At 46.5% G+C, this 25,188-nt stretch overlaps 1 protein-coding gene across 4 annotated transcripts in view; it reads right to left on the bottom strand.

The window, feature by feature from the left end:
• Positions 1-302: 302 nt before the first annotated feature.
• Positions 303-25,188, bottom strand: part of ST6GALNAC1 (ST6 N-acetylgalactosaminide alpha-2,6-sialyltransferase 1) — a 282,118-nt gene continuing 257,232 nt past the window's right edge. The window contains exons 2-11 of one of the 4 annotated variants that reach the window (XM_075770943.1): positions 19,609-19,698; positions 14,239-14,383; positions 8,795-9,431; positions 4,571-4,739; positions 4,203-4,374; positions 3,690-3,828; positions 3,208-3,311; positions 2,559-2,648; positions 1,091-1,190; positions 303-669 (exon numbers count right to left, since the gene is read on the bottom strand). In XM_075770943.1, coding sequence (XP_075627058.1) covers positions 499-669; positions 1,091-1,190; positions 2,559-2,648; positions 3,208-3,311; positions 3,690-3,828; positions 4,203-4,374; positions 4,571-4,739; positions 8,795-9,431; positions 14,239-14,258 — 1,602 coding nt within the window. In that variant the 5' untranslated portion in view covers positions 14,259-14,383; positions 19,609-19,698 and the 3' untranslated portion in view covers positions 303-498. Of the gene's footprint in view, positions 670-1,090; positions 1,191-2,558; positions 2,649-3,207; positions 3,312-3,689; positions 3,829-4,202; positions 4,375-4,570; positions 4,740-8,794; positions 9,432-9,605; positions 9,668-12,164; positions 12,500-14,238; positions 14,384-19,608; positions 19,699-25,188 lie in introns of those variants that run through there. The other 3 variants (XM_010308982.2, XM_075770941.1, XM_075770942.1) reach the window with 3 other exon arrangements.

Genomic DNA, 25,188 nt, shown 5'->3' on the forward strand with positions numbered 1-25,188 from the left:
CAGGATCTGTGTGTCCACCTCCATCCACTGGCTGCAGAGGGACCTTGCTTAGACAATACACCCAACTCCAAGAACGAGCACCACTAATAGAGAGGATCTACCCAGAACAGAAGTAGCCCCAGCCTGAGGAGCATCTCCTTGCAAAGAGAGAAAACCTGGACGAAGATACAGGACACTGGACCATATGCTACCCAGATCCATCCTGGATTCTTCTTTCCCAATACCAGTGCCTACAACCATCAGCAACAGTCTTGCAGCATAGACAGAAGGGACTTGTTTCTTGGCGTGCTGCATTTCCTTGCTGCTCTTCTCCTGGTCTTGTAGCATTTGCATATTTGTAGAAACATTGTGAGAGAACAGAGGTGCTGAAGGAGGGAAATATCTTTGTGAGGATGAAATGTGCCTGGAAGTCCAGAGCTAACCTTGGCTCTGGTGGTCCTCTTCCGTTCCCAGTGAGGTAGTGTTGAGATTTCCCAGGCAATGGCCCTTGCCACACAATCACGATCTCTGGTAAAGCTTCATGATGTTCTCATCATGAAGCTTTTTCCACACCTGCTTCTCCAGGTCGAAGTCATGGTTAGTGTAGAAAATCAGACGTTTCCAGTCCTTGTCATAGTAGTGATCTGAGTACTTCTCATGACCCTCCGTGATGTAGCCATAGGCGCTCACCTAGGGAAGATGGAGGGCTCACTGGGGAAAGGTACTGAGGACGGAGGGAGCTAAGTGAAATACAGGACAGTTCCCAAATGGGGAGGGAGCACAGGACAGGGAAGCCAGTCAGGGCCCCTCTGAGTGACCCTGCATGGGGGTCCAGAAGGACCAGACTGTGAGCACTGGCTCCAGAGAGCCTGCTCTCCTCCCACTGCCTCCCTGGGAAGCAGGAAGGTTCTCAGGCCACAGCACCCTTCACAACCTCTATGTGCACTATTTCGGAGCTGTTTCTCTTGTCTTCAACCTGCTCCCCCACAGCTGACAAGAACCCATAAGCCCCTCAAGGCAGGTAGTAGGCAGGGTCGGAGCCACTCCTGCTCTGCTGTTATCCATCCCCCCTGCCAGACAGTGCTGTGTGCAAGAGTCATCGTGCCCTTACCCGGTCACAGAGGTGGAGGGCTGTCAGCAGCAGGAAGGCCCCTGTTGTGGGTCTGTACAGCTGCCAGTAGGGCTTTTCCAGAGTTTTAGATTTTAAAAACCTGCAGCAGGAGAGAAGAAAGCACAGAGCAGTTGATGAGTGTGGTGGTTCAAGCTGGGCACACCTCATCCCTCTATGGCCCGTGTGGCATCTTCCCCCCTTGCAGTAGTTCATGGCCATATGGGGCATCTCAGACAAGCCATGAGTATGCCCACACGTTTTGGTACCACTGTGTGCTCAGTAAAGCGCAAGGCCAGCACAGAATGTTCCATCACCTGCATTGCAACCTAACCCCGGCTCTGCCCCAGCTTTACGGAAGAGGTAGGTCTTGAGGCCATGGGGATAAAGAGGGGGGGGGATAAAGGATCTATTATGTTAAAACCCACCCTTACAGCTGTCCTTTGCCTTGCAGCGCAGAAGTGGCTTTGAAGCTCCCTGGTATATTCTCCTCCCCATCCACATTCAGCAGTGAAATGAGATGTAGAAAAGGTGCAGAGGAAGGTCTCAAAACCTGCTAGGAGCTGCAGTGTTTTGTGCCAGCAGTTGTTAGGAAGGTAGAAGTCCACACCAGGAAAAAACAGCATTTGAGCCCTCTTGGCCTTGGAAAGGACCCAAGTCAGTGGGGAGACAGCAGAACGAGCAGGGAGGTGCAAGCCATCTGGCACTGCATTTGCCTTGTCTCAGAGAAGGCATAACTGCTCTCAAGGAGACCGAAGGGTAAATGCAGCCAAAGCAGGGCACAACAGGAGCTCTTCCTACACCTCCTGGTCACGTGTGGCCCATGACTGGCAGATCTTACAGTGTCCAGCAGGCTTGTGAAAAGGATTAGAGAGGTAAAGGCCTCAAGTTGTGCCAGGGGAGGTTTAGATTGGATATTAGGAAAAATTTATTCACAGAAAGGGTTGTCAAGCACTGGAACAGGGTGTCCAGGGAAGTGGTGGAGTCACCATCCCTGGAGATATTTAAAACATGCATAGATGTGCTACTTAGGGACGGTTTAGTGGTGGACTTGGCAGTGCTGAGTTAATGGTTGGACTTGATCTTAAAGGTCTTTTCAGACCTAAACTATTCTAGGATTCTATGAAAGGTTGGTCCTGAACTACAACTATTCTGGCACTTTAGCAACACTCCTCCCACATCTAACATTGCCACTTGCCCAGGACCTCTTTTGGATGCAGAAAGCCAGACTGTCCAACGGCTGTTACTTCTCCAGCTCACAGATGCTGGACGTCTACCCACCACTAACATCCCACTGCAGCACCGCAGAGCATTTTAACTAACTGCACACTGGTGAAGCCTACCCCAACCTGGTGGCGTGGCTAAACTGCAGTTACAAGGGAGTGAGCTGGGAGGAGAGAGCCCAGGGACAGACAGAGATGGTGCTGGTCAGAAAAAATAAGCCCGTTAGAGCACATAACCCACAGCTCACCTGTTTTTCATGTATCTGAGGAAATCAGGGTGAACCACCAGGTATTTCTCCATTGTGAAATCTTGATCAAATCTCTCCCGGGGCCTATGCCTAAGGACAGGAATGGGGAGACTCAGGACAAGCTCCTATATTGCATCATAGCTGGAAAGCATCAGCCCTGATGCACTTGGTGATAACAGAAGAACTACAAACACCATTACATTATTCTGCAACATTTCCCAGATTATGACAAAGCCTCCAAAACCTGTGTGCATTGCAGAGGAAGAGATCAGGGAGGAGAGGCAACAACAGGAGACAGGAGTATCAAAAGCATGTGTGTGTATAGGAAAGAACGGGTGAAACCAGGCATTCATCCATGAGTAGGCCACCACACACAGACACCAGACCAGACAACAGTGTATGTTCATCCCAAAGGACCACAAAGCTTTCTCCAAGCTCTGACCACACATCATCGAAATAGCTACTTCTGGGAAGGAGGTGTATTGGTTACAGCAGTGCTCAGAGCTGAGGAGGAAAGAAGATATTTCTCCAGCTAAATCTGCAATGGGAGGGAAGCTTTAACCTGGCTTTAACCTGGCCTGCACTTAAGCAGGGCTACTCGCTGTGGAGAGGAAGAGGGCAAGGCAGAGTTGGGGCCAGTTTGTTTTACCCGTAGTCGCTCAAGAATCCTTTGCTGATGTTCTTGTTCAGCAGAAGAGCCTCCATCCACTCATAGTCTCTAGCTCCCTCCAGGAAGTGAATGTACCTGACATGCTAAGAAAACAAGTGAGCATTAATGAACAGCACAAGAGAGACACATCTTTTAAAAAACAAAAAGCAAGCAGGCATCTAGGCTCACATCTGGGACACACATCTTTGGTCTGCAGCTTTGAACTACCCCACAGAAGCAGAACAGTATCTGATGTGCAGCTACTCCTACACACCAAAGGGATGGGGTAGGACTGACACAGCTTGTCACTGCAAATACTTACTCTGAGCGGAGCCAAGCCAACGCAGGTTCCCTCACTAGGGGTAATGCAACAGTGTTAGCTCAGCCCCTTTGCTCCGCATGCACGGCAAGATCAGGACAAGGCCACAGACTACCAGCATCCCGTCAAAGCTGTGCATGCATACAGCATGGGCGTGACTTACTTTTCCCCGTGGGATGTTGCTGAACCCTCTGTGCCCCAAGATCTGGAGAGAGGACACTAGGGAGTAGGCTGTGAATCCATAAAAGGAGGTTTTTGTTCCCACATCTTTTTCATAACCTTTGATTACAGCTCCGCTCACCCTGGCCAAGGAAATCAAGCAGAGGAGCAGAGTTAGCCGATGACCATTGAAAACCCTCACATCCATGTTTATAACAGGAAAAGACAGTGTTAGTTTGGAGGAAGGGAAGATTAGGCCCATTTTGAGCTATGCCTCTTGATCTACAGGACAACCACTTCCCCTTGCTTTGGAGATGACTCATCTGTGAACTCAGGCTCTTCCGGGGCATTTAGGAACTTTCCAAATCCTTTTTCGTTTTTCATCTCCTTGTGCCACCAGCCATTTTGGCACTTGGAAATCAGTGCAATACTAGAAGAGGTGAAGTGACCCAGCAGCAATTATCTGCTAGCCAGAATAGGTTAGCTGTGTATCTTCTAAGAAGGAAGCCTGCCTTACCGGAAGACGTAGTCATGGGAGTCAATCTCCTGGCCCATCCCAGAGTTATTCAATATTCCTCCATTCCCCACAACAGCACAGCTGATGCATGTCGGCGTGCTGCTGTTGCTGTTGGCCAAGAGCAGCTGCTGGTGAGGATTCGGGGGCAGCAGGGACATGACCTCCTCCACCACTGTGAAGCAAACATGGTGGAGAGTTAGCATCAAGAGCCTTCGGGATGGACACAGGGAAACCACCACAGTTTCCACCATGAGATCTACTTAGCCTGATGCCTTTGACAGGGAGATGCTGTAAATCTCCAGCTACTTGGCATAAGGTTCCTGTCCGTAGTTTGACCGTCCCATCCGGACACGCCCTGAGGGACTCACGTGAACGATTCAGCTCCATGAAGCCATACGGAGGTGCAAAATGTTCCAGGCGGTTCCACTCGCTATCATTGAAGTATCTCTTGTCTGTGAAGAGCATGATGTTGGGCAGGAAAAGATCTCGCAGCCAGTCAGACTTGGCAGCTTTGGCTTTCACTGATTCAGAGCAGGTCTTGAAAAACAAAAAGAAAACAATAAGGGCTGATTAGCAGGGAGCTGATAAACCTGAGTGCCAGTGCTTGCGTGCCTGTGTGTGAGAGTATCTGAAAGAAGTGTAGAAACTCCAGCAGTACATCATCCATTCCCCTCAGCGTCCCCATGAACATAAGGCATAATTTCAGCGCTACATCAATAACTAGTTGGTGGAAAGTCACCTACAAGGAAGCCAGGGTGACTTCAGGTCTCTGAGACTTTCCTCTTCAGAATAACAGGCCTGCAACGCTCATTTGTTTTCCTGGCTTTAGGCCTCATTAACTGAAGCAAATTAGTATCTGTCATCGGTCTAACCTAAACATATCAAGCAAGGCCAGCAACCTGTTGGCAATGCACCTCAGAAGGTCCTGGCCTCAGAGTTCATATGAACAAACACAGAGGAACGCATGGAATCAGATCACCATTATCACTCCCTTTAAAGATAAGAAAAATCAAGCCAACAACTTGTTCAATGTCATAAATTAATCACAGCAAAGTGTGTGGCTGAGAAGGGAATCCAAGCAAACTTACCCTCTCTAACAAGAGGGGTCACACTGCAGCAAGCAAGAGTTAGGCTGTGCGTGCAGATGGCAACTCCACTGTGCTGGATTTTCTGAGTTAATTTGGGCTCTACTTTCTTAAGGTATCTTCCCCAAATACCTACTGAAAGACAAAACAGGAGACCAAGTGGACCTGCATGCCCAGCAATGACCAGACTGCATTGCCAAAGCCTTGCTGTGTGCTCCACAGCTGAGCTGGATGCTCTGCTATGGGTGAGGATGACATCTGGTCGTAGCTTGAGGAGACAGCCCTCATTCTGCCTGTCACAACAGGAGTACAACGAGAAGAACATTGCAGAGGGTTTCATGTTGGCATCGTTTCATTCGCGGCACATTTCACGTCCAGAGACAGGGACATTCCCTTCCTGCTCAAGCTGTACTCTGTACTGTCCAAGGCTTGCTACTTCTTGTGCGCCACAGCTAGACTGGATCAATATCAGAGGAACTAGGAAAAAGTCTGATCATGTAGGAAACGAAGGAGGAGGGTGTGCTTCTAGTCACTCCCTCTCTCTGCAGAATTAGAGATCAGGTTTGGGAGTGAGACCCAACATGCGATGTCAGGATCCACATATTCACTAAAGACCCTTCTGTGCACATTTTCTCCTCTTTGCCCTATTGAGGAAGGGTTTTCCCCACTGTCTCAGCTGCTCTGCACACCCAGATGCTCTGCAGCCTCAGTTACACTGGAGGACGTTATCAGATTCCTGCTGTGAACTCTTGTCTCATGTTTCTCTGCCAGCTCCTGCTCTGCACTTCTGAGATGGCCGCACACACTCTGCAGCTCACAGGATGAGAAGATGCATGTGACAGTTGATGAGCAGGATCCTGGTGACCTAACCCACTGTGCCTACAGGCAGTAACACTGGGCAGGAGGGGTGAGGTACTGTCCCATATGGCACACGCAGCACTCTTAGCCACGTAACTTGCCCACTCCCATTTTTATTCTGGGTGCCTCAAGACCATGATGAGCCCAGGAAGAAGGATGCACATCCTGCACCACAAACTGGATCATGCGCCAGGCCCTTCTGCTGTGACTCAGTAAGGCTGGGCCAGCGCATGAGTTCAGGCATTTAACAGCCAAGTTCCACATTTAATAGGCAGAGATCTTCTGATATCTTTGGGGCCAGCTGCTCCTCTCAAGCAGCTCAATGCCATGCTGAAGAGCACATCCCACCAGCAAAAGAATGGCTTGCACTGCCAAAAGGGACAACGGGGATCAACATCAGAATATTGCCAAGGAGAGAGAACTCAAAAATAAAATATCCAAGCAATAAAACTCATCCCAGGGTCTTCATCGGCCCGGTTATCTACCTCTGCTCTTGACACATCTCCCAGGGCACCCTGGGGTCGGGGAATGAGATTAAATTTTTCAAGAGTAGCCCCTGCTCCACTGGGAGAGGTCTGAGCAGAATGACATGGCACCTCCAGCCCTGACAGTCCCCTAGAGCAACATCTGCATTCCCCCTAATGTCACATGGGAATGTGACATGCGACACTGAGACTTTAAATAGGCAAACAGCTCATCTAAAACCACCAAGCTACAACAGGCGCTTCCATCCTCTGCTCACCTGCCTACACCCTCCCTCCTGCCTGAGCACATGAGCAGTGTGTAAAGGCTACTTACACCCATGTATAAAGACCTTCCTCACTCCAGAGAGGGTTACCTGCCTGTCCAAGCCTCCCAGCAACAGGGGTGCTGGGGAAAACTGCTCTGGGTAAGCTTTACAAAGAGTTACCAGCATAAGATGGGGCACAGAGACAGTATTGTGCACCACAATCTGCCTCATCCGCTTGCTGAGAACTTTGCTATAGTTCACAACTTTCCTAAAGGCCCTGTTCCTGGACCCAAGTAATTATGAGATGCTCAAATTCCAGTTTCAATTAGTTCCAGACCCTCACAGCTACAAAGAAAAGGTCAAAAACATGGTCTGAACAAGAGTTCAGTGCCAAACAGAAAAGAAAAAGAGGCTTTCAATTCCATGGCTGTCAAAACAAACCTGATGGTGGGCACCAAACTTACCGTTTCGGAAGATCACATCAGTAATGAAACCTACACAGGCAGAGGTGATCACAAGAACTAGCCTACAGAACAACACTCCAAACAAGTAAGAAAACTGTGTAGCCATGCAAGTGCTACTGCCTTGACAGGTACAACTGTATCATTTGAGATTCTCATCTTCACCTTTACCAAAATACTTTATCTGTGCTGACCAGGCCTACAGTTGTTCCTATTTAACAAAAAGGAACAAAGCAAGACTTGTGGAAGGCCAGATCTGTTAGGAATTATTTGCTCTGCTGTGATGATGGTTCAATGCATAGCAAGAAAATCCTAGACAGCAAGCCAACATGCTGGGACCATCTGAGTTGTGGAGCTCTGAATGCGTAAAGAATCTGCCAGCTCACTACGTGTGTCTACATACGGGGTGGAAAAGGTGAATTGGCAACAGCTGGGAAAGACTCTCCTCTTGTTGATAATAAACCACAAGAACAGTAAAAAAAGGTTACTTTTTAACCATTAATTTAGACACACATACACATAGTTGAATTTTCGCCAATATTGACAGAAAACCTTAAAGATGGGAACAGTCCCCACCCTACCGCCTCCAAAGCAGGCAGGTATACGCTCATCAATCCTCACCGAACCCTTGTTCTTTGACCTTATTTTGACTTTAATACAAGCAACTGACAGCCTCTGTTCTTGTACACTGAGACCTTCCTTACCATCACTGCCAGCGTCATTCCTCAGTGCCTAGCACAGCACAAGCGTCACTGCTGCCAAAGCTTTGGGTGAACAGGCGCATGGAGGCATTCCTATTCCTGTTCCCTCACCATAACCCTGCTTGTTTTCTTTAGCTGGGCCACACAAAACAAAGATTAAAGCAAATCTGGGGATTGTAAACCTGAGTCTTCATAGGAAGGCAGATGTGCAGTTTCCCAAGAGATCGGGGGAGAAATGGGATGCCTGTACGAAGACTACCATTTAGTGTCAGACACCTAACACCTGCCCATAGGCATCACAAGACTAGGTGTGACTCAACTTACCTTAGGGTGCCACGTCACAGGGAACACCTACGCTGCATTGTGCACCTAAGTTCCCTATGCAATATATCAAGGACCCTAAGAGTGGGACCATCTTGTAGCACATCTAGGAGGAGAGATATTTTCCCCAGTTTCTGATGCACCTGAGCTCCAGAAAGGGCTGCTTGGGGTGACTTTCAAAAGAACCCATGGAAACACATGCAACTGCACTAAGTTCCCATACTGGAGCACGGTGGAGGACTGGCCAGGCTAATGGAGTCAAACATACAGATCTCCCTCTCTGCATCCCAGCAGCATCTGATTATACCAGTGAGTTGAACTACCAGCTTGGAGATTATCCTCGACTGCCAAAGGCATGCGTGCTCAGGGGACAGCAGACAAGGAGGTCAACAGGGACCCATCATTCTTGGTGAACGCATATGGCCATCATACCTACCGATGGTGGAGATGACTTGTCCAGCAGGTACTTGTCCTCAAAATCCCACCGCGGCTCAGACTTGAAGTCAGCAGCCCTCAGTTTCTTCTTTTCTGTCATTGCAGCAGCCTTTGGAACAGGTTTTACAGTTTTCACTGATGCAGGAGGCAATTTTGGCTTTGTTTGGTCTTTGGATATGTTGTTTTCAGGAGCTCCCTTCACCCCAGAGGATGGTTTCACTGCTGCCTTCTCCTTGGCTCCCTCCACCCTGGAAAGTGGTGTCACTACTCTCTTTTCCTTGGCTTCTTTCCCCTCTGGGGCTGGTCTCGTTGTTGTTTTCTCCTTATTCCCCTGTACCCTAGCGACTGTTTTCACTGTTGTCTTCTTGATTCTCTCCAACCGTGGGGATAGTTTCACAGTCAGATTCTCTTTGGCTTCCTCCACCCTCGCAACCGGTTTCATCATTTTCTTCTGCTCCTCCTTTCCTTCCCATCTTGGTGTCCTCTCAACCATAGCTTGTTCAAGCCTTGTGATGTCACTCCCCAAAGTCACCTTGAAAAAGCTCCTTGAGTTCCCGTTATCAGAATAGTTTAAACCCTGTTGCTCTTGGGTGTTCACTCGTAGCAAATCTGGGGCATGTTGGAAAGTGTTCAGTTGCCTGAATGCAATCAAAGGAAAAGCAGACACATCACACACACTTTCCACTTAACACTGAACACCTTCCAGCCCATTTCTAGCGCTCTTGACTCTGAGCTCCGTTCTGTGCTTCAGAGCAATCACTGCATACGACCATACTCAGAGGACCCTCTACTCTGCTCTTGTGAGACCCCACCTGGAGTACTGCGTCCAGCTCTGGGGGCCCCAGTACAGGAGAGACATCGAGCTGTTGGAGAGAGTCCAGAGGAGGCCACAAAGCTGATCAGAGGGCTGGAGCACCTCTCCTATGAGGACAGGCTGAGAGAGTTGGGATTGTTCAGCCTGGAGAAAAGAAGGCTCTGGGGAGATCTAATTGTGGCTGACCAGTACCTGAAGGGGCCTACAGGAAAGATGGTGAGGGACTGTTTATCAGGGAGTGTCGTGACAGGACAAGGGGTAAGGGGTTTAAGCTGAAGGAGGGTCGATTTAGGTTAGATGTTAGAAAGAAGTTCTTTACTGTTAGAGCGGTGAGGCACTGGCACAGGTTGCCCAGAGAGGTTGTGGATGCCCCATCCCTGGAAGTGCTGAAGACCAGGTTGGATGAGGCTTTGGGCAACATGGTCTAGTGGAGGGTGTCCCTGCCGCAGCAGGGGGGTTGGAACTAGATGATCTTTAAGGTCCCTTCCAACCCAAACCATTCCATGATTCTATGACTTGCCTTGGCAACTGCCACTGAGTTTCTGCAGGATGCTGTATGAATTCATTTTCAACTTCACCAAAGCGTTATTCAACTTCCCACGCCATTCTGGCCTGAATACCGCTTATCTCCCCACTGAGCAAATCCCAGAGGCTACATGCTCCTCTTTGGCACTTGGCTCATGAAACATCCACACTGGCAGAACTGCAAACCAGCAGAGAATAGCTCTGCCTTGCACTGGGCAGGATCCCTGGCAATGTCCCCAGAGCACTGCAGGACTGTTTGGGAGTTCCCAAGTTCAGGACATGGCACACACACACCATGAAGGCAGCCATCTGGTGCTCTACCTTCCTTGCCAGCAGAGCCAAGTGCTGCAGCAACGGAGCGTGAAGATCTCCTAGAATTCAGTAAGGGAAGTCTAGTAAGAAGTGGAATTCACTCCTTTACCATACATCACTTGGGCATTTAGGACTACAAGGATCTTCTTCCTCTCTTCCTCCCCCTTAGCCAGCTAATGCTATGGCATCACACGACACTTGCCAGGTACATGTCTTAAGACAGGCACTTTGAAGCTCTTAAAATACACTCTGAAGCTTAAAAATGTAAAAATCTCAGCATTTGCAGCAATCACCTATAATATTGCAGCTTCCCTGTTTCCCGATTTAGAGGCATAGGCAGGTACAAGGATATCACAGGAGGATACAGCTGCCAACAGCAGAAGAGCCACCTGCAACAAGACCGGGCTGAAACCCAGCAAAAAAAAAAATCAAGGCAGATGTGGTGGGGTTTTGTCCCAAACATTCATTCCTATCTGCTTGTGGCTGGAGCTGGCAAACAACTGCAGAAGCTCAATGATATTTACTGTCATTTTCCTTTCCATTTACAAAGCCCTAGGACAAATAGAAGATAAAGCCATGAAAATGCTGCTTTGTGTACTTTACGTTGCAAATAAAGGTACAGAAATAGAACTGACACACAGATAACCACATAAAGCTCGTGCCTAGTTGTGTTTTACTTAAGTTGCAAAAATACGGACATTTCCATTATCTGAAACTACAGCAGAATGAAATGGCTTCAAGCAGCTGGGCAGGGAGAGCCAGTTCTTCTCCCAGCTCTGCGATCAAGGACAACTCACTTCACTTCTCTACACCTCCTCCTTCTCTCCTTCCCCCCCCTGCCTCTGACCTCTCCAAATTGATAGCTGTCCTCAAGGTGTGGTCTCAAGTCACTGGAGCGAAACTCATGCCACCTCCAGAAGAGATGTAGGTGTTCCCAGCCTCACCCCTCCTGCCTGCCCCCACAGCATCAGCCCTGAAAGGTCCAGCTGAAAACTAACCCCACCAAGACAAGCCAGAGAAGCTCATCAGGAGAGCTGGGACCACATGAGGGCTGGTTTGGAGGCTGGGGAGCGGTGCTTCCTATACACAGCACGGGCACCAACACGTAGTGAGCCATGCTCGTAGTAGGAAAGGCTCAGGTATCTGCTGTGCTCATGCAAGGAACAGTGCTTCCTGCCAACAATGATGGAGACATTTTACTGCATTCTATACTGCAATTCCCTCCACAGCCATTCTTACAGGATTTACTTTAGCACTTACATAAAAAAGAACTATATATAGATCACATCTGCATGACCTTGGTCTCCCAATGTAAGTATGCAGCATATTTGTATTAGGAATCAGATGCTGAACTCACTATAAATTCAAAGGTATCCCACCAAATTCAATGTCTAGCAGACTAGGGCTGAATGAGATCCTTCTGGGAGCCAGAGGAAAAGCCAATACTACGTGGTGCCAACGTATGAAAACAGGTAGCATTAGTAAAGCAAAAGCTGCTGCTGCTACACAAGGAAACACTGGAAAGCAGCAATCAAGCAGAAGCAAGGATTTGACTGTGGATCTTCCAGCACCGTGCTCTGATTGTGGTCTGCTAAAGCAAAGCAGTCATCTAACTCAGATCAGAAGTGCACGTTTCAGGGTAAAAAGACACAGAGAGAAAGAAAGAGAGCACAAGCACTTTATCCAGACAGTGCATATCACAAGGAAGCAGGTCTCTTACCCAAGAATTCTTGTCTTCAACAAGCCAAACAAGGAGCTGAAATTAGCAATGAAGATGCAAAAGTGTGTTAAAACAATAAGCCAAATGAGGGCTCTGGGAATTTTAGGAAGCCTTCTCCTGAAAAACCACATGGTGAGATGCCCGAGAGTGACAGGAGGCTGTGCTGCTGATGCCGAGAGGCGCTCGCTAGGCACTGCTTTCCAAAGGTGTGTTGAATGAAAGGGCTGGTCTTCTCTCTGGACTTCCCTCCAAGAACACGCACACCCTCTCTCCCCACACTCCCAGACACCCTGCACACGGATCCAGTTTCTCAGACAAGACAGCAGCTTTGCACTGTTCCCATCTATCACCCTAAGCTTATTGCAACACAGAGTGGGGAAAGAAACACCTTTTACTGCGCACAACGGAAGTTCCCTATACTTTCCTCAACAAGGTTAGTCCTGTGTAAAAAGGAAAACCTTTACCTCTAATCTGGTGGAAGCATCACTGGGAACATTTAAATTATGGAAGTAGCCATAGTTACAAAGAAATCAGCTTTCAAACCACCACCTGCCCAAGGGCTCAGGCAAGATTCTAGGCATAACCATAAACAGATCTTTATTCTTCATGCAGTAACTGCTTGTAGATCCAACTGAGAAGCAATTCCTGCCCCCAAAGGCTGATGGCTAGATACGCATTCATTTAACCTTGTGATTGTTTTGAAACAAATCAAAGTAAGACTCCTTGCAAATCCACCGTAGAACAGAGGAGTTTGTGTTTAAAGGCAGATTAGAAGACAGGGCTTAGAGTCAGACAGTCCCTTCCCTCTCTAATAAAGCTGACCTGCCTTTAGAGCAACTGGAAAAACTTCAATCCAGCATTTCACTTGTCTGAAAGGTGCCAACCCCATCACAATCTAACCGCTACTGCTGACAAACTTGTTACACAGGCCTGCCAGCAGCTCAGGTTCCCAATCTGAATCAAAAGTGTGGCATTTCAGCTCTGAGTTGCTTGTACAGACAGCAACAATACACACTCTTCAGCTGCTCTTCTTTTTGAGCTCTCAGTCAAGCTGTCTCCAGTACCAACACTAGGACTGGTCTTTTACTTTTGGCTTTTGAACCATCCCATCGTTTCACATGGATCACCAAGTGGCCAGGAAATGACAGCTATGTGAGTTCAGCACTAAAACAGGACCTAGATGGATTTAAGTCTGTGGCTAGTTGTAGAATTTAAAAGAACTAGAATACCCTGGAGACCCCCCACAGTACTACCCCTTGAAATTCAGTTGGTTTCAAGGGAGCATCTAATACACCTGAATTTTTATTCCACATAACCCAAAATAAATTCAAAGTTTCTCGTATCTGTGAATCATGCCATCACGGACAGACAGACAACTGCCTTCTACACTACTGCCCTTAGTGGGACCCTGCTTATTCGGGTTTTGTACAGTACAACCAGGCTCTGCTCATCAACAGTGTTAGTTAAAACAGAGCTTCTCTAATGCCATGCGCACACGAAACGCTCCAAAGGTCAGGAATCCCTGTCGCAACTCTAGGGGTTTGCACTACACTTGATTTGAGCCATGAGTATGTTCAAACCTGGGATATGTTGCTTCTCATTGACAGGTAGCACCTGACAATCTCTCTCCCCATCCCAAGTTCCGTGAGACGTATCTCATCCTCTCCTCGTCATGAAAATCAGTGGTCTGCTGGGAGCTGAAGCTTTGGCAGTCCAGAATACATCTCCCCACCAGCCCAGGGAAAGATTAGAAGAGATGAACAGCACAGCCAGAGAAACACTTACCCGTACCACAGATGTAGTTTTATATGCTACAGCAAAGGGCTATTTTAACTCATGGGGAGCTGTTAAATATTAACCCTGACAGTTCAGGGGGAGATGGCCATATTGCTTCTCACAACATAGGCTGCTTTTGCACAGCTCTTATCAAAAATTAAGCTCAGATACAAAAAAGCTTTTGTTGACAATATCACAAATTTCAGCAGCTAACACTCACACTGTTACTGAATACACAGAGAACTGAAGATGTTTGCTTTAAGTTATAGGAAAGCTAGTCAACAGATTTCACACCTACGTTGTACCCCTCCACACCATCACAGCAAAAATCTGCAAGGATTCCCTCTACAAGGCTCAGCAGTAGCTGCATTTCTTTATTGTTCATACCTCCTGACAAGTTACTCTCTCTGGATTTAAGTGCAAGACATTGATTATCAGAGGGCCTAGGAGAGAAAAAAGAAACAATAACAGGTTTGAAAAGCCCCTGAAGAAACACAAGGGAGGTTGTTAGTCCTGGGTACAATCCTGCCTCCATCTACATCAAAATATTTCACTATTGCTCAAACTGAGCCTAGGATCAAAGGAAATCTGCCGAACAACTACAGGTGCTGACAAAGGGATCAGCCAAGATATTGCTGTATTCCCGGGCAGCCCTCACTAGCTCCACACAATTCTAGAAAGGTGGGGTACAGATCTGGGTGTGCAGCAGAAAACTAGCAACTCTGTGCCCACAAGATCTCCAACAGGACATTCTTACAGGAACAAGTATCAGTCCTGGAGCACTGACATGCAGCATACAGAGCAATGGCTTCACTTCAGCCTTCCTCTTTCAAGCCCTACGCACCTTAAGGCATACTGCTTGGAAGAAGCTGCTTGTGTGAGACAAGGCTTTTTTTGTTAATAGGGTCCCAAAGGGAAACTCTGAAGGTAGCAAACGTTTTCCTTCAACCTCCTCCATGTAACATTACTGCGAAACCAAGAGCCACAAGGGATAGCAAGATTCCTACAACCAGAAAAAGACAGCTTTCTTTGCTTTTAAGGAACTGTGCTGGCAATTGTGGAGAACATGTCTGTAGTACTCTATGTTCAGCAAAGACTGTGCTTGGGGGAATATCCAAATCTCTGGCAGGCACACAAGCCAAAAGCAGGCTATGCAAAACACACAGCTTTTCATCTTCTTGGTGTAAGACAAGAAAACCTAAAAAAACCCCTATCAGAATACTGCCTTTCACTTCCTTGGAGTATTATTTTATCATCCTCCAACCCCACTGCTGAAATCAGTCTGTCAGAGCTCAGGCAGCCGGCCTGGTTAGCTCAAACATGAGGTCAGACTGGGAAATGGGGATGTACTGTAACTCCTCAGGGATGGCCTGGTGAAAACTGAGGCCAAGAGCAGAACTGCTCCCTAATAAAGCTCTGTAAGAAGTATGATTCCTGGGATACCCCGGGCTCCCAGCCCACAGACAGGGAAACAAGTGAAGACTGCACCTAACATGGGGGTTGGCACCCTCTCAAGGGCCACAGGCCAGATGCCAGCCTCCTTTTTCAAACAAGAGGTTTTGCATGTTTCCCTGGCAGTCCCAGGAGATGCTGCTTCTCTCATGGTGCAGAGACTCTGAGCCCAGCACTGCTGCTCCATGTTCAGCATGTCCTACTACCAACGTCAATGCCCACACCAGAAGTTCTGTTCTTTAGTGCTGTGAAAACAAGACTTTTTTTTTAAAGCAAACTCTACCTGGGACCATCAAGTGATGAAGATTATCTGTTAGCCCTTTTCCATTTCCAACAGTCCATTTAATTCCACATCTACTTAATAGCCTTAGTTACATCCTGGACATATAAAAGGCAGATTTGCCTTTCTGTTTGTTTTGTTGTTTTTTTTTTTCCATAAACAAACTTTATCTCCATTAGATCTTAAGCTGTGTGTGTGTGTTGTGGGTGTCAGTTAGAGGCTGAACTATGCCAACAATTTATCTGTGTGCACATTCTCCAGAGGGCTGTGTATCAAATCTTGTTTACTTGCCTGTGCCCTGTGTGCTTTCTACTTTCCCATGGCTCTGGGCTAGGTAGGAGAGCATCACAAGATGCTTTAGGAACAGAGCTGTTCTACGAATTAATTGATCAAGCTTCACTGTAGGACAAACTTGTCTTTCCATGATGTCCACAACATACCAAAACCAGTACTTGACTGGAAGCCACTGGAATAAGGACCTGCTAATGAAACTGGGGATGTTTGGACTTGTTCACAATATTACTTGATGATCTAAGAACTGAGTGGGTTATAACTGGAAGAAAAAAAAAATGACATCGCCTGCAGCACGCTACTGCTCAGTGGTCATGCCTGTGGGTTAGCAAAGGCTAAGCTAGCAAAGGCTTGGCTTGGAAATGTTAGATTCTTGCTTTCCCCTCTCAGTTCAGTAGCCATCTTCAGAAGCACATGCCTTCAGGCTGGGGATCCAGGAGGGAAAGAAATTACAAGAGCAAATGCTGTAATCACAGCTATTTGTCTTGCTTTCACCAAACAAAACTGATAGCCCAACAACTCCCAAGTGTGCCTTAATTCCACATTCACTAGCCATTTTCCAGCAAGTCCCTTCTCTTCTGTGTTCTCTCAAAGACACCAAACACCCAGAGACAACAGCATTTATCAAGGCAAATCCCCCACCTCTTCTACCGCTGCACTTGCAAGAATACCCACAATTTAGTCCCATAGCAAAGCCTCAGAGAACTCCACCAGGAGGTGGGGGACAGCTTAGTAAACCAACTGGTCTGTGTTCTCCATGGGCTGAAATACCCCAGAAGAGAAAGAGACAGTGGCTTTCATGGTGGAACACTAGCAAGCACCTCCTCAGTGTCCACACAGAGTTGCAGAGAATGGAAAACTTGGGTTTGTTTTGGGTTTTTTTTATTAGTGCTGTTTTGTCTGCTTGGTATGCAGCTCCACCCAGCTAATGCCCCAATAAAGAAGCTGCCTTGAATCTATGTTGTAACAGCAGATGATGCGGGTCCAAGCTGGAATATTTCCCCCTCTCCCACATGGTAACGGGAACATAGGCAGGCTTCTCCAGCCAGCTCCCACGCACCAGGGAAAGTCCTTGCCTGGAGCAATCACTGGGACATGGGATATAAATGCTCTGAATTTGCCCATATTGCAGCCTCTGGTCACTGTAACTGGAGTTTGCAGTTCCTTCTGCAAGCACAATGACTACCCAGCTATTGAGCACGTTCCCTATGGCCACGGCTATAGCTGTTAACCTCTCTGCATTGAGTGAAGCAAACCAAGACTTCCATTACACTGCTTTTCTGCTTCTTGAGCTCTTCACCGTTCACCTCATCCCACTTCAGCTGCAACCATGAAATGGCTCTGGTCCCGGCATTCCTTCCTCAGATACACAAAGCTGAGAAGACTGATGAGCCACTTCATTTGAGAGAATTAAAAAAAAAAACCACAACAGAAAAATATACTCCCAGCAACAATGGCTGGAAATGTCAGCTGGTGTTACACAGGCTGGAAAGAACCAGGGCTCCTTTATCCAAATGCCTCCCTCAACAGCCTTTTGTCTGTGCCATCGCAGCAGGAAGCCCAGCATATCACCCGAGAGCTGACAGACAGAGACACGAAACTGACAGCACTTCAGGGCTAATTTGGGTTGTGGGTTTTTTCCCTTTAAAATCTATTTGATGGAAAGGATGAAAAAATTCTGTTCCTTGACTAGGAACGTCTCAGAGATGTTTCCCCAAGGAGTAAGGCAGTACTGCAGACAGGTAGAGGTAATTTATTAAACTCATAGCTAGCTGCCCCCCCATCAGAAAAAGCAACCTCTCCAGCTCCTGTCCCTGACAGCTGCCAGGAGTAGCAGCGTTCCAGGACTCTCCACTGCACAAGAGAGAAACACAAGAATCACAAAGCCCAAATCCCTCTCTGTATCCCTGGCAAAAAATGCAGGCATATTATCTCAGCACTTCACATCTGGCTGCTAAAAACAGGCCCTGCACAGATATGAATTACAGAATCACATCTGTGTGAGGGTCTATTAATTTTAGTGCCAGAAGTGAAATAATTCTTGCTAAAGGTCTTTCCCATAATCTTCCCACTGATTTAACATCAGAAACGATCCCTCTTGACATCTGGCAGGACAAATGTGCCATTTGGCATCCTTTGGGGTGAAAAGTGCTACAAGAATGCAAGATGTAAGCCTGCTTCTTGAATGGTATAAATCATCATGTCCCTGAATTACACTCGGAAAAAAGCGGCCTCACAGTGTGTTCCTCTCTGTTCCTGACTGATGGATGCGTTGGAGAAGTGCAGTCACATTTTTAGCTGCAAGAGCAGCACAGCCACAGGGTCCTGTGAGAAGCAAGATGGATTTACTGCTGGAAATCACATGCTTCTCTTCTCCCGCTTTTGTCTGCTGTCTTCTATTTAACAGTTCTCCTGCTTTATTTAGATACCCAGAGGGTCCTGCACACTATCTCCATCCTCTTCCTATTAACTTGGCAGAGGCTTTTGCCAGCCATGGAGAGAAAGTGATTCTTTGCCACCCCAGTTGCACAACATCTATCAACCTCATACTGGGAAAACCCCAGGCAAAGTAATTGGTGGGCAGGAGAGCAGCACACTGTGCTATTCTAGTGGCAATGCAAGATCCTTGTGCTCAGGAAGGGCATGCCATTCTCTCCTGATTCCCTGGGAGCTGCTTAGCATCTCTTCAATCAGGGTGTGTCTCACAGGCCTTAGATCTCAGGGAAGAACACTCCTCTTGCAGTTTCACCCAGGGCTGAAAGGATCAGCCAATCTGCTTCTAATAACGCTGCGCAATGACATTATTCATCTCGTCCCATGAGCTGCACTTCCTAAAGCTGGGTGTCACTCTAGTGAAAAGCATGGCATGGAGAAGTCAGGCAGGACATACACTGAGTGTGTTTGTTCCTACCTCTGCAGCTTGCACCTCAAGCCTTGCGTCCACATTTTTAGTTATCAAATGAGAATGATCAGGCCTACAACAGAATAGTCTAAGTTGTGTTGTTAACAGGATGATGACAAATTCAGGTGGTGTCCAGCCCTTGTGCTAATCTCCACTAGCCTGCCCTTACAGCTCTCTCCTATTTGTAGTGGGCATTTTGCACTCACTGAGACACTACCCATTCATCTAGAATGAGCTACACTGCAGAGCCACAGCAACAAAGGCTGGAAGAGACATCTTGAAAGGTCATCTCATGCAGCTTCAAGCTTCAGTGGTATCTAAACCAACTCCATGACTCCAAGCAGGTGTCAGCTGGGGCTTGTCTATCTTTCACCACTTGAGTTTCCCCTCCCCCTCCCTAGGCAATCTACACCACTGCATCACACTCCACTGACTGCCATCTAGGGTACCCCCTTTGCTCCACCCCACCATTCAACTTGGTCAATGTTTGAGTTCGTATTTACCCCTTGATATTGCAACCATAAGTAAATACAAGCCCGGTTAACAATGCACAAAACAATCAAGAGGACGCTGTGAGTTCCTTAGAAAAATAAGGGCTGTGGATAATGACTCTTCCGGTTCTTTAACTACAGGTGCTATTCTGTGAAACCATATGGTAAAGCGCTCTGAGAATCCAAGAGCAAATTACAAGCGCTTGGGTTTATAAACTTTAGATAATTTACCCTAAAGCACTTGTCAATTACCTTTTCTTCAGCTGATACTGAAAGGCGGTCATTGCTAAGAGGAATGTGAGCCATGCTACAGGACCACACACTTTTCCAGACAGAAGGTTTCTGAAATAAACAGAAAGGAGACAGAGCGGTAAAAGGCAGTTAATCACACAGAATTTAACCAACAGTCCTGCTTTTGCCCAGAGCTACATGGATGTCTCTTTGTTTTCAGCTTTCTGGCTCCACCAACACGTGCTCAGAACCCAGATGGCTGAAGCTACAATGCTCCGGCAGCTCACAAGGCTAAGGTGGGCTATTTGTTTTGCCACTGCCAAAGTATTTCACTGTTCTTCAGGAGGTCTATCTACTAAAAATACTTGGTTATGTCAAGTGCCCCACAAACACATTAAAACAACTACACTGTGTCATGGATGGAAGTTCCAGTCCTCCCTAAAACACAACTTGATTTGAGAATTAGCTTTATCTCACATCTACAAAACATCATTTTAACTCACATCTACAAAACACACATTGTCTCCTTCTCTTTCAAGATAAGTAGGTGGCATTTTCTTTGTGGAATTTCACATGGTTTGCTATCTAATCTACCCAGGAAAAAATGAATTTCCTGTCTTGTCATGTGGTTAGTCTTTGGGTTCTGTGTTATCCTGTAAAACAATTTATTGCCTAGGGATTGCAGCAGACTTGTAAGACAGTTTTTCTAGAAGGCCAGTTCCTTCAGTTGTTTACTGTTCTCTGTAGAACACTGTATTCAGCCAGCCTCTCACTTCTCTTAATATCAGCATTTGACAAGGTCTGGCCTTACAACTTCAAGTAAACCAGAAGACTGCAGTTCCATTTACACATAATTAACTAGTGCACACTTCACTAAAAAGGCCATTCGCTGTACATACCCCAGGTGCAAGTTTATCTGCTACAAACTTTGAAGTGCACCATTGGTCTCGAAAGTCAACAAAAACGGTCTCTTAAGACTGCCTGGTCTCGTGCCAGGGCCTCTGGGTGACATAAGCTCAGTCACAGATACCTGTTCTAACCTGCCCGCTCTGCTAACTGCACCCAAAATGCCAAAATCAAGACAGGCTTGGTGGTCACCAACATTAACAGGGTTTTCCCGCAGGCCAAATCAAGTCACACTCATACCTGCAAACCCTTGGTCACCAGTTTTATTAACCTGGCTTGACTCGGAGCGGAGTGATCCAGGTGATCAAATTGTGTTTCAACACTGCAATTAGCAAGTTGAATTGATGCATGGAGAAGAGATGAGCAGAACGGGCAAACAACAGACCATCTGTACACCATCCCTTCCTACGTGCACTGAAATAGAACTTTAAATAATGTACCTGTCAATACTAAGCTAATAGTAATACCAATATTGACATACCTGTCAATAATAAGCTAAGTAACCTGAGGAGCACACTCAGCACCTCAGCCACTCCTTTCTCCAAACCTAGCTGTACGCATGGCTATTTTGTGCTCACAAGAAGTAAAAGAATCAAGAACACAAGATGGGCAGCTAATGCAGAGTGTCCTGCCCTCCGGTAGACTTGTTTAGAGAGAGAAGAAAGATTTGTATGAGCTCTGCTATCCCACTACGCTGATAACCCCTAGGTTGAGGGGACAGAACCCTGCCATTATCATCACCGCTTGTTCTCTCACCTCAGGACAAGGTGGTAGATCAGTCTTGGGCTCCTAGATCCTAACTCCAAGTGTCATGTGTGTGCCCCCCTAGACATTGAAACAGTCACTTTTTCACAGCTGGGGGTGGTCAAGGGTTGCTGTGACTGCAGAGGGCAGGATAAAGCCCACCATACTTTAACACAATTAGCAAGAGGGTGTCTGCCTCATCTCTTGTTACAGAAAGGTGAAAAGGGACATCAACACCATTTTTACGGGCTTGTCAGTATAAATATTACCAAACTGTCATACATGATGCAGATCATTCCCAGGAACAGAGTATCCACTTGCAAACAATGAGGACAAGGCACCCTTTACTAAGAAAACATTTGTCACAAAAGGCTGTAGGAGGAGCTGGCAAAAAGGATGGTTGGGAGCCAGAGAGAGCAGGTGACGCTCCCACAGCTCCACGAGATCCTACCCAGACAGGCAGCATCGCTCGGCTGCAAAGACAGACCTTTGTTATGAAGGAGCCCGGGAACAGAGGGGCTTCCCAGGACAGCGCTTCTGCTAGAAACCAGTATAAAGGTACTGGATGCAGCTCCATCATCTTCTCTGCCTGTGCACCCACAGTTTTGCAGTGATAAAGATGACACCCTCAGTTGCATTAACGTCAGATTTTCTCCCCTAGTTCTGCTCTCCCGTGTGGATGTTCATTTGTGAGAACAGATAGAGAGGATAAAGGAAAGCGTGGGACCAGAGTTCCTTGCAGATCTCAGGGGGAGCTGGATCTTCCAGTTGCCTGAATGGCAGGTTAAATCAAACAGCCAAACAGAAAATTTCCCACCTCAACAGTGCTGATAGGAGTTTTTTAAAAAAACAAAGGAGATATATAGGACTGTGCCATTTCCTCGGGACATTTTAGGGAACCATCTCATCAACCCACTTGTAGCACTGCCAACTGAATAGTGCAACTGTAGAGCTGCCGAAACTGTCATGGTCTACACATAAAATGAGAGCAAAGGACTGAGGCTCAACACTCTTGAGTGTTCACAGGCAGCTTGAAAATAGCTGAAAGATAAAATTCCCCCCCCCCCCCCAAACATGTTTTCGGAACGCCTCTGCTCCTTTCTCAAGGTTGCTGGGTTCAGACACAGTGGTACTCCCCTTCACTAGCCTCATACAGCTCTATCCTGCCACAATGACAGCAGATGAGACACAGAAATCCCTCACTGCAGGACAAAGAAACACAGCCCTTACAGAAGAAAGAATCAGTAACACCCAACTTACAGTTTTCATGCAGTGCTGCCTGAAATAAAGTCTTCTTGCTCGTGCCAAAAGTCAAACTTCACCACTACAAAGTTGATTTAAGCGTGTGGGTGTGAAAATTTCGGCATAGTTTGTACAAAGAAAAGCTAGGGTTTGTATTTTCTCCACCCAGTTTCCACTGGTTTTGCCATTGCTAATATGCAGGTAACACCCTGTGTAACTCATCCAATAGCTTCACATCACAGTGGGAAAACAAACAAAACAAAGACCATGGAAGAGGAACAGACAACAGCAACCCGGCAGATCAAAACTCAAATACATCAACACACACAGAGATCTTTTAACAAAAAGCTAAAACAAAGTTCAGAGATCAATAGGTATGAGTCTCTCTCCCAGCCACTGTAACCACACAGAGATCACATCTTAGAAGTATTCAGAAACTCTAACTCCTCCATTTTGCAAAAGATATAGCTCTGACTTTTTGTGCAAGCAATAGATGCTGGGACAAGCCTAGGCAGTCAGTCATTCCACCTCCCTGCAAATCTGTTTCCCCAGGCAGTCCTGGTTTATCCATCCAGTCACATTTTCAGAAGTCCCTCTTCCCTCCAAAGGTCACAGTCATCTCCATTCTGGTTCTGATCAGGAGAAATTGCTCAGAAAATATGAGTTTTCCTATCTGTAGTCATTAGCTAAGTTTAGCCAGTCTCAGGGATGCTGGATAACAGGCAGATCATAACGTGCAGGACTCGTGAGAGATTTGCTAAGGAGAAAAGGACTGTGCACATCCTTCTTAATTCTCTCTGAAGCAAAACAGTACTTGAAGTCTTCCGTCGGAGCTATGCAGGACCCCTCCGCTGTTTGTATAAAACAACAGCACCATCCAGCGGATAAACTTGCTTTTCCTCTCCCACCACCTTGCGTTTACCTACATTTATCTACAGAAAATGTGGTATATAAATTTTCTTCTAATTGTGAGTACTTTACGGCTGCATTTACATTAACCTAGGGTAAGAAAAGGTGAGCCGTTTCAGGAGTGGTAAAAAGTAGGTTCATAAAGAACCATACTTTGTACTGCCAGGCAGCTCTGCCAGCAGCAAATTACACAGCACTGTCTCTCCCCAAGCGTGACGTTTCCTTGCACTGGGGCTGGAACCTTTTAACCACTGTAGAGGAGGAAAAATTGACCCCAACAGAGGTAAGGACTCATCACACCTCACCCTTGGATTTTACCACTGGGAACAACTCCACAGCTGCAGCGAGTCCACATGAGGCCACGTGGAGAAGGCACACAACCTCCCCTGCCACGTTGGGCCAGTTCGCACTGCCAATTTTGGAGATGTGTTGAGACTGCTTATGATTCCCCAGAACGATGTCAGTTGGCTGTTTCATCTCTTTCTATAGCGACATCCCTAACAATTTGGCTTAACGTTTGAAAACAGTTGCAATCTGTAGGTTTGCAAACAGTAGGTTTGCTATTACTATTCTCTCACAGAAAACAAAATCAATTATCCCCTTTGAGACAAATGAAGATGAAACAGACTGCAATACCTCCTCTTTGTTAGTTTATTGTTCCCAATGCAATTTAGCAGTTAACAAATGAGAATAGTACATAGCATTCCCAACAGCTGATCACACCATGACTCACTCACTACATACCCATATCTCAATGACTGCATTCCTGACCTACTTCAGAAATTAAAGCATTTCAGACAAGAGATTTTCCCCTTTAGAAAAAGGAGTGTCCCACAGTTATTCCAGTTGTTGGCTGACATCCAGTGATGGGATATGTTCGATGCACAAAAGATACATTCAAAGTTTAAAAAAAAAAAAAAAAATCACAAGGATTTCCCTGTTTTGCTCTGTTCTTGTCCTAGCAGAAAGCCAGATTCAAATCGATGATACTAGCACTCCATCTCCAGTCTCCTGAGCTTATCTTTAGGAATTCTTACAACCTAGTGCTGCTTCCATAACACAGTCTGAACACATAGTCACAGATTGGATTCCCTGCTGTTTCACTTGACATTTAGACAGGACTCCCAAGAAAGATCACATTCCTGGAACATGTCAAAACCCCTACAAAAACTCACCTTTGTAAGAAAAGCTTCAATCATATTATGGAGAAAGGAGAATAAAACAGAATTCACTTGCCACAAATAGAAGGTAGCAGACACTACTGTACGTTTTTCACCACCTCTAAGGTTCTGTTGGTCACACAACTTCCAGTGAAATGCAGGCAGAAAAGGCTACAATATCAAGGGGTTTATAGGTATTTGTCTCTTTGGCCCCTTTTTATATAGCCCTTGTGTCAAAATGTGATTCACCAGAAAAGGGTGGGTGGTAATAAAGGCAAAGCTGCCTTCTTAAAACAGGAGATGCTTATGCCATATATTCACTGCTTGATTACTACATAAATTCCTTATAGTCACCAGCTACTGCAAATTTCAGAGCTGGTTATTTCACTCTTCAGAGGAAATTATATTCTCTAAAATGGATTGTTATCTACAACATGATTTTTGAACATTGCTCCCACCATTCTTATGGGAATAAACCCAGTCTATTATAAATTCAGAGACTGTGCATTTAATTCCCTGTTAAATTCATGTAGCCTGCATACAGTGATTAAGAGACATGAGGGACTGGGGGGGGGGGGGGATCAAATCAGGAATGAGGGGTTTTTTAGTGTTATGGTAACTCCAAAACTGGTCTGGAAAC

The sequence above is a fragment of the Balearica regulorum genome, chromosome 18 (genome assembly GCF_011004875.1).
Source record: "Balearica regulorum gibbericeps isolate bBalReg1 chromosome 18, bBalReg1.pri, whole genome shotgun sequence".
Taxonomy (NCBI): Eukaryota; Metazoa; Chordata; class Aves; order Gruiformes; family Gruidae; genus Balearica; species Balearica regulorum.